Consider the following 13,743-nt stretch of genomic DNA (forward strand, 5'->3'; position numbering starts at 1 on the left):
AGACATTTCAATTACTCTGACATCTACACTGAACAGAGATATAAAACCTAAATCATGAGGACACAGCGTACAAAACCAGGAGACTAAGGAATTTGGCCTCTTGATTTAAAAAACCCAAACATGGGACCAGAGAGAGTGCAGCAGGTAAGGGCTGGCTTTGCAGGTGGCTGGCCCAGCCTGGAGCCCTGGCATCCCATATGGTCCCCAGAACAACCAGCCAGGAATGACTCAGTGCATAGTCAGGAGTAACCCCAGAGCATCACTGGGTGTGGCCCCAAAGCAAACAAAACAAAAAAGCCACAAGGTACAAAATGCAATGTAATGCATTATTCTGGACTGAAATCTGTGTGGGACAAAAATCAAAAATGCCTCCAAGAGAAGCTGGAGAGAAAGCGAGATGGTATAGGAGGTAGGGTGCTTGTCCCATGTGTGACCTACCCAGCACCGCCTATGGTCCCAAAGCACCCCCAGGGTACATCTGGGCCCCAGCAAGTAAATACTAGCAGTGATGACTGGCAAAACTTGAAAGTAGGGCGCTTGCTTTGTATGCAGCCAACCTGGGTCTGATCCCCGGCATCCCTTATGGTCCCCCCAGCACCACCAGGAGTGATTCTTGAGTGCAGAGCCAGAAGGAACCCTTGAGCACCATTAGGTGTGGCCCAAAAGCAAAAATACAAAACAAAAAAATCCCTCATTTTATAGTTGTTTGCACTGCTATAAGGGAATGGTTATCCCATGTCCCCTCCCCCGGAAATAGATATTGATATATGTGTACACATATGTGTGGAGGAAAAATTAAAGAAAAAATGTTAAAGGCACGGGGGAGTCCCATACACTAGTTTTGCAACTTTCTAAAAACTGAAAGAAAGAAAAAAAAAAAAGAAAAAGGAACAACAGTGGGGGCTGCCGGAACAATACAGCTGTTAGGCTGGTTCCTTGTACACAGCCAAATTCCACACGGTCCCCTGAGCCTGAGGGTGACTGCTGGGTGCAGAGCCAGAAGTAAACCTTGGGTATTGCACATGAACAAAACAAAAAACAAAATTAACATTTTTGTTTGCTTGTTTGCTTTTTGGGTCACACCCAGCTGTGCTCAGAGCTTACTCCTGGCGGGGTTCAGCAAACTATCTAAGGTCCTGGGGACAGAACTTGGTTCAGAAAAGTGGCGAGCTCTACCCACTGCACTAACTCTCTGGCCCTAGGGCTCGGTTTCATTCAAACAGGCTGGGGAAACAGCACAGGGGAGGCACCTGCGCAGCATGCCTGGACTGGGACAGCATCTCAGCACCAGTGGTGCCACTTCCGACCACCACTGGATATAGCCCCAACTCTCCATCTCCACTTAAAAAAAAGAAAATCAAATGAAAAACAGCCAAAACAGACAGAAGAGGTGGTGTAGAAAAAGGATTCAGAAGTAGCCACGGGGGCTAGAACAAGGCTAAAAGAAAGGCGTGCCACAGGGGGCAGGGTTAGATGGAGGTGGGGGGTGGACATGAGGCTGCTGGCCTCCAAGAACCCACCTTCGGTGAGGCCCACCGTCCCGATTGGCGGGTGGCTGAAGACCACGGTGGGGATGTTGTCATAGTCCAGTTTGGAATCCTTTTTGCATTCAAACAGCCGATGGGCAAGTTTCCGGCCAGCAGCGATGGCAACTATCAAGACATCGCAAAGTTACTGTTCAGGTTCCGCCTCGTGTGAACAGCAGGACAGATCACCAACTGCCTCCCGCCAGATCAGAACACCAGTTCTAACAAAATTCTGCTTTTTAAACTGTTTTTATTGAGGGGCCAGGATTTACAATACTGTCCATCACGCATCATGCACACGTCATACCAACACCCAGGTCCGTCACCAGATGTCCACCAGTGCCCCAGGGACCCCCAATGTAAGCTGAGTTCTATGGACAAAATCTTCAGTATCAATGACTGACTGTTTGCTGATCTCTGACTTTTTTATCATCCATAAGGGAGAGGGCTTTTGTGCGCATGCACATGTGCGTGCGTGCGTGCATGTGTGTGTGCGTGTGTGCGTGTGTGTGTGTGTGTGTGTGTGTGTAAGGGGTAACACCTTCACACACAGAGTTGAAAGGAGCCACAAAACTACAAACCAATGGTAGGTAGATAGACCAGCAGCTTACATAAATCCTGTACGTTCTATTGTCACCCAAAACTGGAAAAAAAAATCAAGCACACTTAGAAGTTCCCAACCCTCAGTCGTTATCTACTAAAGAGCTTTCGGGTGAAACATTCACAGAATGAACACATTACTAATTTCAAGTATCTCCACTAGTACTGAAAACCCAATTTCACAGTATGATGTTTAACAGCTCTTCAAATATTATTTTTTATGTAATGCTATTTACTTACTTTGGTGCTGAGGACCAAACCCATGGTCTTGTACGGGTGAGCGAGAGCCCAACCACTCAGCTATACAACCATGTCCTATTTTTCAAATGTGTTTTTAAAAATTTTTCTGGGGTGGCCTGCAGGGTGGGCGTGGGGCAGGAGTCAAAGCCAGGTCTCCTGCATAGAAAGCATGATCCCCAGTCCAGTGTCTTAGCTTTTAAATTTTACTCTTCTTAGTTTGTTCCTATTCTTGCACTTAGGAAAATACATCTGAGCTCAAAAAAGGTATCTGTTGTTAATTTCACTCATTTCAAGCTGAGAACACTTCCCCCCAAATAAGATGAATAGTACTCATATGAATTTTTCTCCACATCAATATGATTTGGGACTATTTACTACAGCATGAGGTTTTAGAAATGTTGCTAATCATTCTATGTGTCCCACCACACACACAAATACACACACACTCAGTTGAAGTGACTGAACCTGATCTCATACATACAAACCCCATCCCTAAAGCTATTTTGCTTTTGTTAGAACTTTGCTCAAGTGCTTGCTTGCTTTAAGTTTCCATTCTGAGGAAAGACTATGAGCCATTTTGGAAAGACCGGTGAGGTCCCAAAGGAACAAAGTGCACGACTGGGGCAAAGAGCTTGAAGCAGGGCCACTTACTTTGGGAAATAGGCTAAAGAGTGAAACTGGGCCGGGGCCCTGGATTAAATCATGACTAAATAAGCATATGACAAACTCATATGGAGCCAGTGCCATAGTACAATGGGTAGGGCGTTTACCTTGCATTTGGCCGACCTGGGTTCGATCTCCGTTTCTTATATAGTCATCTAGGAACGCCACTGCTGGGGCTGGAGATACACTCGGGGACTGAGTACACGGTCTGCACGCAGGAGGCCTGGGCGGTCTCCCGAGCACAGAGCGGGGAAAGACCCTGAAGACTGCTGGCTATGGCCCCCAACAAACAGAAATGAACGCAGTGTAAACAACGTCCTCCCAAAGCTACCTCTCCTGCCGTCACACACGACCCAAACAACTCACTGTCTCCCACATGAAGGTGTCACCTTCAGTCAGAAGTGCTTCAGACCTCTTAAAATATGCTCCTTCAGGAAAGATCATAGGCCCAGCCAACGCCTCTGCTGAATCTGGTTTTACCATTTTTTTTTTTAAATTTTTTATTGAGTCACCATGTGGAAAGTTACAAAGTTTTCAGGTTTAAATCTCAGTTATACAATGCTCGAATACCCATCCCTTCACCAGTGCTCATATTCCACCACCAAGAATCCCAGTATAGCTCCACCCCGCGCCCTCACACCCCAAACCCCCCCACGCCCCTAGCCCCCCCACCCTAAGCCCCCCCCCCGCCTGTGTAACTAATAAATTTCACTTTACTTTCATTTTGATTGCATACAATATTTCAACAAAACTCACTATTATTGTTTGGAGAGTTTCTCCCCTAAAGTCAGACCTGCTGAAAAGGAAGCATTAGATAATTTGTTTTCCATTGCTGAGGATGAAGAGGTATGAGGTCGAGTGACCACACTTACCGGCCTCTCAGTTTTGGGTTTCTGTAATTTAGTATTTTAGTAACTAAGTCCAGAGAGACATCTGCCAGAAGTTGCATCGTTGCCAACTTGTACTTCTCAGTTACATTATATTCCACATATGAGTGCAATCTTTCTATGTCTGTCTCTTTCTTTCTGACTCATTTCACTCAACATGATACTTTCCATGTTGATCCACTTATATGCAAATTTCATGACTTCATGTTTCCTGACAGCTACATAGTATTCCATTGTGTAAATATACCAGAGTTTCTTTAGCCAATCATCTGTTTTCGGGCACTCTGGTTTTTTCCATATTGTGGCTATTGTGAACAGAGCGGCAATGAACATGGAAATGCAGATGTCATCTCTACTATACCTTTTTGCCTCTCCGGGATATATTCCCAGGAGTGGTATTGCTGGGTCAAATGGGAGCTCAATTTCTAACTTTTTGAGAATCGTCCATATTGTTTTCCAAAAGGGCTGAACCAGTCGGCATTCCCACCAGCAGTGAAGGAGAGTCCCTTTCTCCCCACATCCACGCCAACACCGGTTGCTTTTGTTTTGGGGGATGTGGGCCAGTCTCTGTGGTGTGAGATGATATCTCATTGTTGTTTTGATCTGCATCTCCCTGATAATTAGTGATGTTGAACATTTTCTCATGTGCCTCTTAGCCATTCGGATTTCTTCTTTGGAAAAGTTTCTGTTCATTTCATCAGCCCATTTTTTGATCGGGTTGGCAGTTTTCTTCTTGTGGAGTTCAACCAGTGCATTGTATATCCTTGTTATCAACCCTTTATCGGATGGGTACTGCATAAATATCCTTTCCCATTCTGTAGATTGTCTTTGTATTTTGGTCACTGTTTCTTTTGAGTTGCAGAAGCTTCTTAGTTTGAGATAGTCCCATTTATTTATCTTTGTTTTCACTAGCTTAGCCAGTGGCGTGTCAGCTTTGAAAATACCTTTGGCTTCAATGTCGTCGAGGGTTTTGCCGACCTTATCTTCAATGTACCTTAGGGATTCTGGTCTGATGTTGAGGTCTTTAATCCATTTTGATCTGATTTTTGTACATGGTGATAGATGGAGGTCTAAGCCCATTTTTTTGCATGTAGCCGTCCAGTTTTGCCAGCACAATTTGTTAAACATGCTTTCCTTGCTCCACTTCACATTTCTTGCTCCCTTATCAAAGATTAGATGATCATATATTTGGGGGTGTATGTCGGAGTATTCAACCCTGTTCCATTGGTCTGCCGCTCTGCCTTTGTTCCAGTACCATGCTGTTTTAATGACTACCGCTTTGTAGTAGAGTTGGAAGTTGGGGAGGTTGATTCCTCCCATTTTCTTTTTCCCAAGGATTGCTTTAGCTATTCGTGGGGGCTTATTTTTCCATATGAATTTCAGGAGCGCTTGCTCCATTTCTTTGAAAAATGTCAAGGGTATCCCTATAGGGATCGCACTGAATTTGTACAATGCTTTGGGGAGAATTGCCATTTTGACAATATTAATTCTTCCAATCCATGAGCAGGAGATGTCATTCCATTTCCTCGTGTCCTCTTTTATTTCCTGAAGTAGTGTTTTATAGTTTTCATTATACAAGTCCTTTACCTCCTTTGTTAAGCTGATTCCGAGGTATTTGATTTTTTGAGGCGCAATTGTGAACGGGATTGCTTTTCTCAGGTCACTTTCTTCTCTCTCATTATTTGCATATAGGAAAGCCATGGACTTTTGGGTATTGATTCTATAGCCTGCAACTTTACTGTACGAGTCTATTGTTTCTAGGAGTTTCTTGGTAGAGGTTTTAGGGTTCTCTAAGTATAGTATCATATCATCTGCGAATAGTGAGAGCTTGATTTCTTCCTTTCCTACCTGAATGCCCTTAATGTCTTTTTCTTGCCTAATCGCTATTGCAAGTACTTCCAGTACTATATTGAACAGAAGTGGAGAGAGTGGGCATCCTTGTCTCGTCCCTGTTCTCAGAGGGAAGGCTCTTAGTTTTTCCCCATTGAGGACAATGCTTGCCATAAGCTTGTGATAAATGGCTTTGACTATATTGAGGAAGGTCCCTTCTATACCCATTTTGGCTAGTGTTTTCATCATAAACGAATGCTGGATCTTGTCAAATGCTTTCTCTGCATCTATTGATATAATTATATGATTTTTATCTTTTCTTTTGTTGATATGGTGGATTATGTTGATTGATTTCCGGATGTTAAACCATCCTTGCATCCCCGGGATGAATCCCACTTGGTCGTGGTGTATGATCTTTTTGATGAGTTGTTGAATTCTATTTGCTAATATTTTGTTGAGAATTTTTGCATCTGTGTTCATCAGGGATATTGGCCTGTAGTTTTCTTTTTTTGTGGTGTCTTTGTTTGCTTTTGGTATTAGGGAGATATGAGCCTCAGAGAAACTGTTAGGGAGGGTTTCTGTTTCTTCAATTTCCTGGAAGAGCTTGAGGAGGATTGGCAAAAGGTCCTCTTTAAATGTTTGGAAGAACTCACTAGTGAATCCGTCCAGACCTGGGCTTTTGTTTTTGGGAAGACTTTTGATTACCATTTCAATTTCCTTGATGTTAATTGGACTATTCAGGTACTCCAGGTCTTCTTGGTTCAGCCTTGGGAGATTATAGGAGTCGAGGAATTTATCCATTTCTTCTAGGTTCTCTTGTTTCGTGGCATAGAGATTTTCAAAGTAGTCTCTGATGATCTTTTGAATTTCATTGGTTTCTGTTGTGATGTCCCCCTTTTCATTTCTGATTCGGCTTATAAGGGATCTCTCTCTCTCTTTCTTTGTGAGTCTTGCTAGTGGTTTATCAATCTTGTTTATTTTCTCGAAGAACCAGCTCTTGGTTTCATTGATCTTCCGGATTGTCTTTTGGGTTTCCATGTCATTAATTTCTGCTCTAAGTTTTATTATCTCTTTCCTTCTGCCTGGTTTTGGCTCCTTTTGTTGGTCCTTTTCTAAGGTATGGAGCTGTGAAGTCAAGTTATTTATGTGGGCCCTTTCTTCCTTCCTGAGATATGCTTGCAGAGCTATAAATTTTCCCCTTAAAACGGCTTTAGCTGCGTCCCACAGGTTCTGGTAGCTCGTGTCTTCATTCTCATTTGTTTCTAGGTACCTTTTGATTTCTTCCTTGATTTCCTTCCTGACCCACTCATTGTTCAATATCGAGCTATTTAATTTCCAGGTGTTTGATTTGGTTTTCTGCATCTGTCCACAATTAAGTTTTATCTTCAGTGCATCATGGTCTGAAAAGATAGCTGGTACAATGTCTATCTTGTTGATTCTGTTGAGGTATGTTGTGTGGCCCAGCGCATGGTCTATTCTGGAAAATGTTCCATGTGCACTGGAAAAGAATGTGTATTCCTTTTTTTGGGGATATAAAGCCCTGTATAGATCTATTAGCCCTCTCTCTTCTATTTCTTCCTTCAAAGCCAGTATTTCATTGGTGAGTTTTAATCTTCTAGATCTGTCCAGAGGAGACAGTGCGGTGTTGAAGTCTCCAACTACTATTGTGTTGCTCGAGATGTCCTTCTTGAGGTCTCTTAGCAGCTGTTGTACGTATTTAGCTGGTCCCTCATTGGGTGCGTAGACATTTAGGAGTGTGATTTCTTCCTGATGTACACATCCCTTGATTAATAAAAAGTGGCCTTCACTATCCCTTCTAATCTTTTTCAACCTGAAGTCTATGTTGTCCGATACTAGTAAAGCCACCCCGGCTTTCTTGAGGGAGATGTTTGCTTGCAGGATTGTTTTCCATCCTTTGACTTTGAGTCTGTGTTTGTTCTGGCTATTCAGATGTGTTTCTTGCAGGCAACAGAATGTTGGGTTGAGTCTCTGAATCCATTTTGCCAGTCTGTGTCTCTTAATTGGTGAATTCAGACCATTGACATTAAGGGAGATTATTGTTATGGGATTTTGTGCCGTCTTTGTGCAAGGGTTTGTTGTGCTTGTAGGGGTTGTTCTTGTCTTACAATAGCCCCTTTAGTGCTTCTTTTAGGTTTGGTTTTGAGTCTATGAAGTTCCTGAGCTGTTGTTTATCCCCAAAGTAGTGTACGATTCCTTCTAGTTTGAATGAGAGTTTAGCCGGATAAAGTATTCTTGGTGAAGCGTTGATTTCATTGAGTTTTTTCACTATATCCCACCATTGCCTTCGAGCTTGGAGGGTTTCCTCTGATAGATCTGCTGTGAGCCTAAGGGGTGCTCCTTTGTATGCGATTTCCTTCTTGGACCTTGCTGCTTGGAGTATTGTGTCTCTCTGGAAGACATCCAGCATTGTAACTATGATATGTCTTGGGGTTTTTCTGTTAGGATCTCTTTTAGCTGGCACTCTTCGGGCACCTTGAATCTGGATGCCCGCATTGTCCAGCTGTGGGAAGTTTTCCGCAATGATTTGTTTGACTGTGTTTTTTTCGTTGGGGTTGGTTCCCTGTGGTTCTGGTAGTCCAATGATTCTAATGTTGTTCCTCTTGAAGTCATTCCCTAGGACTCTGATTCTGGCTAGAGCCATTTTGAGATCTCTTGCCATGGTTTGTTGTTGCCTGTAGGCCTCTTGCAGCTCATCTTCAAGCATACTGATTCTGTCTTTGGCTTCAGTCATCCTATTGTTGAGGGAAGCCAGAGAGTTTTTGATTTCATGTACGGAATCCTTCATTTCTTTTTGAAGTTTTTTTATTTCTGCTCTCATTTCTTCCCGTATTTTGTTGGCTGTCTGTTGTATTGTTTCCGTCAGGTCTTCCTTGAAGTTGTCCATCTTTGCATTGAGTTCATTGAACATGTTGAGGATTTCAAGTCTGAATTCTTTCTCAGAGAGGTCAAGTTTGTAGGAAGCGCCCATTGAGGTTTCCGGACTCCTTTGATCATCCTCTGGTTGCAATGGGGATTTTCGTTGTTTCTTCATGTTGTTTGAAGTGATATGAAAGAGGGCCCTTGAAGATGAGTATCCCTGTCTCCTTTTGTTGTGAAAAAGGATTGTGGATAGGCTCAGTTAATAGTGGTTACCTTTTAACTTGCCGTTTGTAGAAACTGATCTACTGTGATGTTTCCTTCAACCCTTATGTGAGGTCTTGTGCATTATTGTCCTACTGCTTGCGAATAGCTAGGATGTTAGTCTTGGGTAGGATGTTGAGGAAACTACCTGCCGCCGCGTGAGCTTTGGCCAGCCGGCAATGAGGCCACGCCCACTTTTCTTAGGCCACGCCCCCTGGCGGTTAGGCCACGCCCCTTTCCCACAACCCAACAGCGGTCAACGTGCTGGGGGTGGTCAACGTGCTGGGGGTGGCGTGCCGGCTACTCGGCCGGCAGTCCGGAGGGGAGGGAAGCCCGGGGTGCTCAGGGCCGCGGAGCAGGCTGGGTCCGGAAGGGCGGGTCGAGGGAGCGTCACAGACCTTTGCCGGAAGACAGGACGGCGGCAGCGCTTGGGGTCGGCGTGCCAGCCACTCGGCCGGCAGTCCCGAGGGGAGGGAAGCCCAGAGTGCTCCAGGTTTTACCATTTTGACATGAGGGCACTAAGTGTGTGTAGACAGATTTGTCGGTGTAGAATGAAACACACCGACTCACATAAACACACGAGTGTAACACATTTCATGGAACACAGAGAACCCTCCCAGGCCCAAGAAAAGCAGCGGCATTACCTGGAGTAAGAAGGGCTTTTCCACACACGTCCCCCACTGCATAGATGCCTTTTATGCTAGTGTTCTGGAACTCATCTACGATGATGTGACCTTTATCATCGATCTGAACCCCCTAGAATTGGGAAGGAACATCAATAAGTATCTGTCCACTGATATGAAGGAGACCAAGCGTCTCCAGCTCTCTCTGACCTCAGAACCCTCTTCCGCCCCCATCTCTGGGAGACACAGGTCTTAACCACAAGGCCAAGTCACCAATCATAGCAAGTACCTGAGCTCCTAGTATAAATGAGGTGCTTGCTAGTCACGGTGAATCCAGCACTAAGGGAAGCAGCCACACTCCCCTCCCCCAAGTCTGCAAGTCTGGGCAAAGATCTACTACCACTGGGCTTCTGGTCCCTTCAGCCTGGCCCCTCAGAGAGCTGGGAGCAAGGCTTAATTGGGTCAGTAACACGCTGACAAGGCGAATGCCTAGGAACAAGTTCATTTGCATGATATAAATATATCTTAATGCTAAATGAGATGGACCATTTCTGCTGCACTTAAAAAGAATCCAGGGGCTGGAGCGATAGCACAGCGGTAGGGCGTTTTCCTTGCACATAGCCACCCTGGGTTCAATCCCCAGCATCCCATATGGTCCCCCGAAAACCACCAGGAGTAATTCCTGAGTGTGGAGCCAGGAGTATCCCCTGTGCATCGCCGGGTGAGACCCAAAAAGCAAAATAAAAGAAAGAATCCAGCAAATCTAGCTAAAAACAGAACTAACGCCTCTCTTGAAAGGTGAGAAGCTGAACTAGTTCTGTGAATCTAAAAGACAGTTCTATTCAACTTTACCTAGCAATGGTATGGAAATTAATTGAGGTATTTCCTCAGCTACCGGTCAATCTAATCTACCTTATCCCTCACCCTAGGTTCCCGGGCAGAGCTCGGGGGCAACCACTCCTCTTGGCTCCTGGTCAAGCACAGGGCTCTCTGGCTCAATGCTCAGGTGGTGACATGGTGATATTTTAGGCTCCACAGTGAGTGGGGTCACCCCTAGTGGTACCTGGGGCTCCATGCAGAGCTGGGGACTGAACTGGGGTCCCTGTGTGTACAGATGTGTGCCCCGACTGCTGAGCTATCTCCCTGGCCAAGGATATATTTATTTTTTGTCGAGAGCGCCAAGGGGAACAGTGGTGACATGGCCGCACCCCAATAGGATCGTCCTATTCGGGGGTCCGCAAAGTGGCAGGGATTAAACTCAAGTCAGCCACATGCAAAGCAAGTACCTTAAACTTTAAATGTTAAAAATGATTATGATTTTCTTGGGGGGGTCACACCCGGCAGGGCTCAGGGCAGACTCCTGGCTCTGCAATCAGGAATCACTTCTGGTGGCCAGAAGATCACACCGGGTCAGGTGCACGCAAGCCCTCCTCCTGTACCACTGCTGTCCCTGACTGAACTTTCTGAAGGGTAAAGCTATCTCTTAGGGCGGAGTTAACTCAAGGGGCACCAGACCAGCTCTTCGTAGGCTGGGGCTCGCCAAACTCCACTGGGGGCGGCCTCCAGTACCACCATTAGTAATCACAAAAACAGACAAACAAAACCCCACCTGTTTGTTTTCAAATAGAATTTTAAAAGAAATTTTTTGCTCTGTTTTTGTTTCTGGGTCGTGCCTGGTGGCGTGCTGGTGCCCCTCCCGGATCTGTGCTCATCAGGTGCTCGGGGTTTGACCAGGGCTACAGCCAACAGACCTTACCTCCAGTACTGTCTCTGGCCAGGAACTCACACTGTAACAGATATTCATACCTGAACGTTATGCCTGCTCAAGAGGCTCCATCAAGCACAAGAATTCTATTGCTATGTCAGGAAAAAGAGCCATCCTGTCAGGAATAGCTTGTTAACACATATGCTGAGTGGCCGACTGACCCAGAATCTAAGCTAATTATGTTTTATGTGGAACATAATTATTCTTCATTACGGAGTCATTATTCTTCGTTAGAGGAATGAAATATCTCCTCAGCTACCTGTCAATCTAATCTATCTTCTCTCTTGGCCAACCAAGGGAGAAACGGAAAATAACTCTTCATTTCATGCTAGAACATAGTAGAGTGGGAGAGGCAATTGTTTGGCACGTGGCCAACCGGGCTTTAGCATCACATAGAGTCTCCCGAACCCAGTCTCCAGAATGTTCTGGGCAGATTCAATCAGCTTACCACTTTTTCTAAATTCAGGCTCTTGGAATTCGGGTCGCGTCCAATGGCCCAGAGCAGGCAGTCCACGTCGGGAATTGTGGTCTCAGAGGGATTCTGACCAGGTTCTGAAGTGACCATACAGAGCTCCAAGCCTGAAGAAGTCTTTTTAACTTCTTTGACCTAATGGCAAATAAAAGGAGTTAGCTGGGGGGATGGGAGAAAAGAAGCAAAGCAATGAGCCGGAGGGTCGGAGAGACGGTCCAAGAAGCACCTGCCTGGCACGAGGCGCCCCGCCCAACCCTGGCACCCTCAGAGGTCACTCCAGAGCAGAGCCAGACACAGTCCCAACCTTCCCCAACACACCCGAAGGGAGGAGTGGAAACTGAGTCACTGTGAGCAGAATCCAGGGCGGCAGCAGGCTGGGGCGAGTACCTGGGAGAACTTCAGGACCTCGATGCCGGCATTCTCCAGCTCCTCGGTGCAGTTTGAACTGATCAACGAATCAAAATTTCTAAGCACCTGTACACGAACAAGGGCAGCAAAGGGCGTGGGGGTGGGCAAAGAACAGGCCAGTGGGGCCTCGTATAGCAACAACGGCGGGCAGTGTTCGTACGACCCTTCCCCTCCTCTTCCCGTGCCAGCTCAGGATCCAGGGCATGTGCCTTAGTCTGTCTTTTCGGCAGAGGCCCTGCTTTTGGGTGGGGCCCAGGCCCTGCCCACAGGCCTACACTCGGCCCCGTGAGCCAGGGCTCCGGCTGGCTGATATTCCACCCTGGTCATCCGCCTCACACATTCTGCTCACCCCGTCACTCATCACAGGCATTTCAACCGTTTCTTCTTGGTTAGAGAGAACAACGCTCCAGTAATCTAGATGGCATCTGATAAATACCCAAAATCTATCAGGCCCTGGCAGAACTCTATGAGGAAAACAAACATCCAACCCGGGGAAAAAAACCGGGGAGGAGAGATTAACAGAACCTTCCTCAAAGAAGGAAGACAAATGGTCAGATTGTATGAAAAACACTCTATATCACTAATCATCAGGGAGATGCAAACCAAAACAATGAGATGCCACTTCACACCATAGAGTGGCACTTGTCAAAAAAGAACCAGTACAGGTGTGGATGTGGGGGAAAGAAGGGCCCTCATTCACTGCAGGTGGGAATGCTGACTGGCCCAGCCTTTCTGGAAGTCAATATGGTCATTCCTCAAAAAACTTTTCTTAAAGCTGTGTTTTGCCCTTTTAAATATAAGCCAGAAATAATTTCTATTAAGAGTAAATCTCCTTTTATATATTATAGACTGGAGCGATAGCACAGTGGGCAGGGCGTTTGCCTTGCATGTGGCTGACCCGGGTTCGATTCCTCCGTCCCTCTCGAAGAGCCCGGCAAGCTACTGAGAGTATCCCGACCGCACAGCAGAGCCTGGCAAGCTCCCCATGGCAAATTTGATATGCCAAAGATAGTAACAACAAGTCTCACAATGGATATGTTACTGGTGCCTGCTCGAGAAAATCGATGAGCAACAAGACGACAGTGCAACAGTGCAGTGCTACTTACAATGAAAATACTGGCCACTGTGTGCAAACAAAAATCGCTACCCATGGCAGCTGGCCCTGGGAAGGCTGGAAGGCCAGTCAGGGGTGGCTCGGAGAGGTATACCCCACCCTCCAGACCAGCACACCCACCACATGTATACAATGGCAACATAACACGATGACAACTTTTTTTTCTTTTCACATTTATTCACGATGATTCACAAAGCTACTGATGACAGAGTTCGTGTTCCAACTCCAAATCCTGCACCGGCATTGGCGTCTCCCCCACCCCCACCCCCAGTAACTCACCCCTGCTCCCTCTGCCCACCCTACAGCTTAAGCAAACTCCTGGAAGGACAGAAAACTTCTCTAGTGTGAATCTGAGTCACGTGCTTCCTCAAGCCTCTCGAGGCCTGGGTGTGGAGACAGTTCATCTCCACACCACAAACCAAGGCCAACTTTTAAAGAAAATCAGAATCAAGGGAAGGGAAGAGAGAAAGGCAG

At 46.0% G+C, this 13,743-nt stretch overlaps 1 protein-coding gene across 1 annotated transcript in view; it reads right to left on the reverse strand.

Annotated features, from left to right (window-relative positions):
- The window catches only part of GSR (glutathione-disulfide reductase), a 48,983-nt gene that overhangs the window by 7,920 nt on the left and 27,320 nt on the right, over window positions 1-13,743 (reverse strand). Inside the window, exons 8-11 of the mRNA XM_004606949.2 lie at window positions 12,135-12,221; window positions 11,724-11,882; window positions 9,532-9,643; window positions 1,521-1,652 (exon numbers count right to left, since the gene is read on the reverse strand). Coding sequence (XP_004607006.2) covers window positions 1,521-1,652; window positions 9,532-9,643; window positions 11,724-11,882; window positions 12,135-12,221 — 490 coding nt within the window. The remainder of the gene's footprint in view (window positions 1-1,520; window positions 1,653-9,531; window positions 9,644-11,723; window positions 11,883-12,134; window positions 12,222-13,743) is intronic.

The sequence above is a fragment of the Sorex araneus genome, chromosome 1 (genome assembly GCF_027595985.1).
Source record: "Sorex araneus isolate mSorAra2 chromosome 1, mSorAra2.pri, whole genome shotgun sequence".
Classification (NCBI taxonomy): domain Eukaryota; kingdom Metazoa; phylum Chordata; class Mammalia; order Eulipotyphla; family Soricidae; genus Sorex; species Sorex araneus.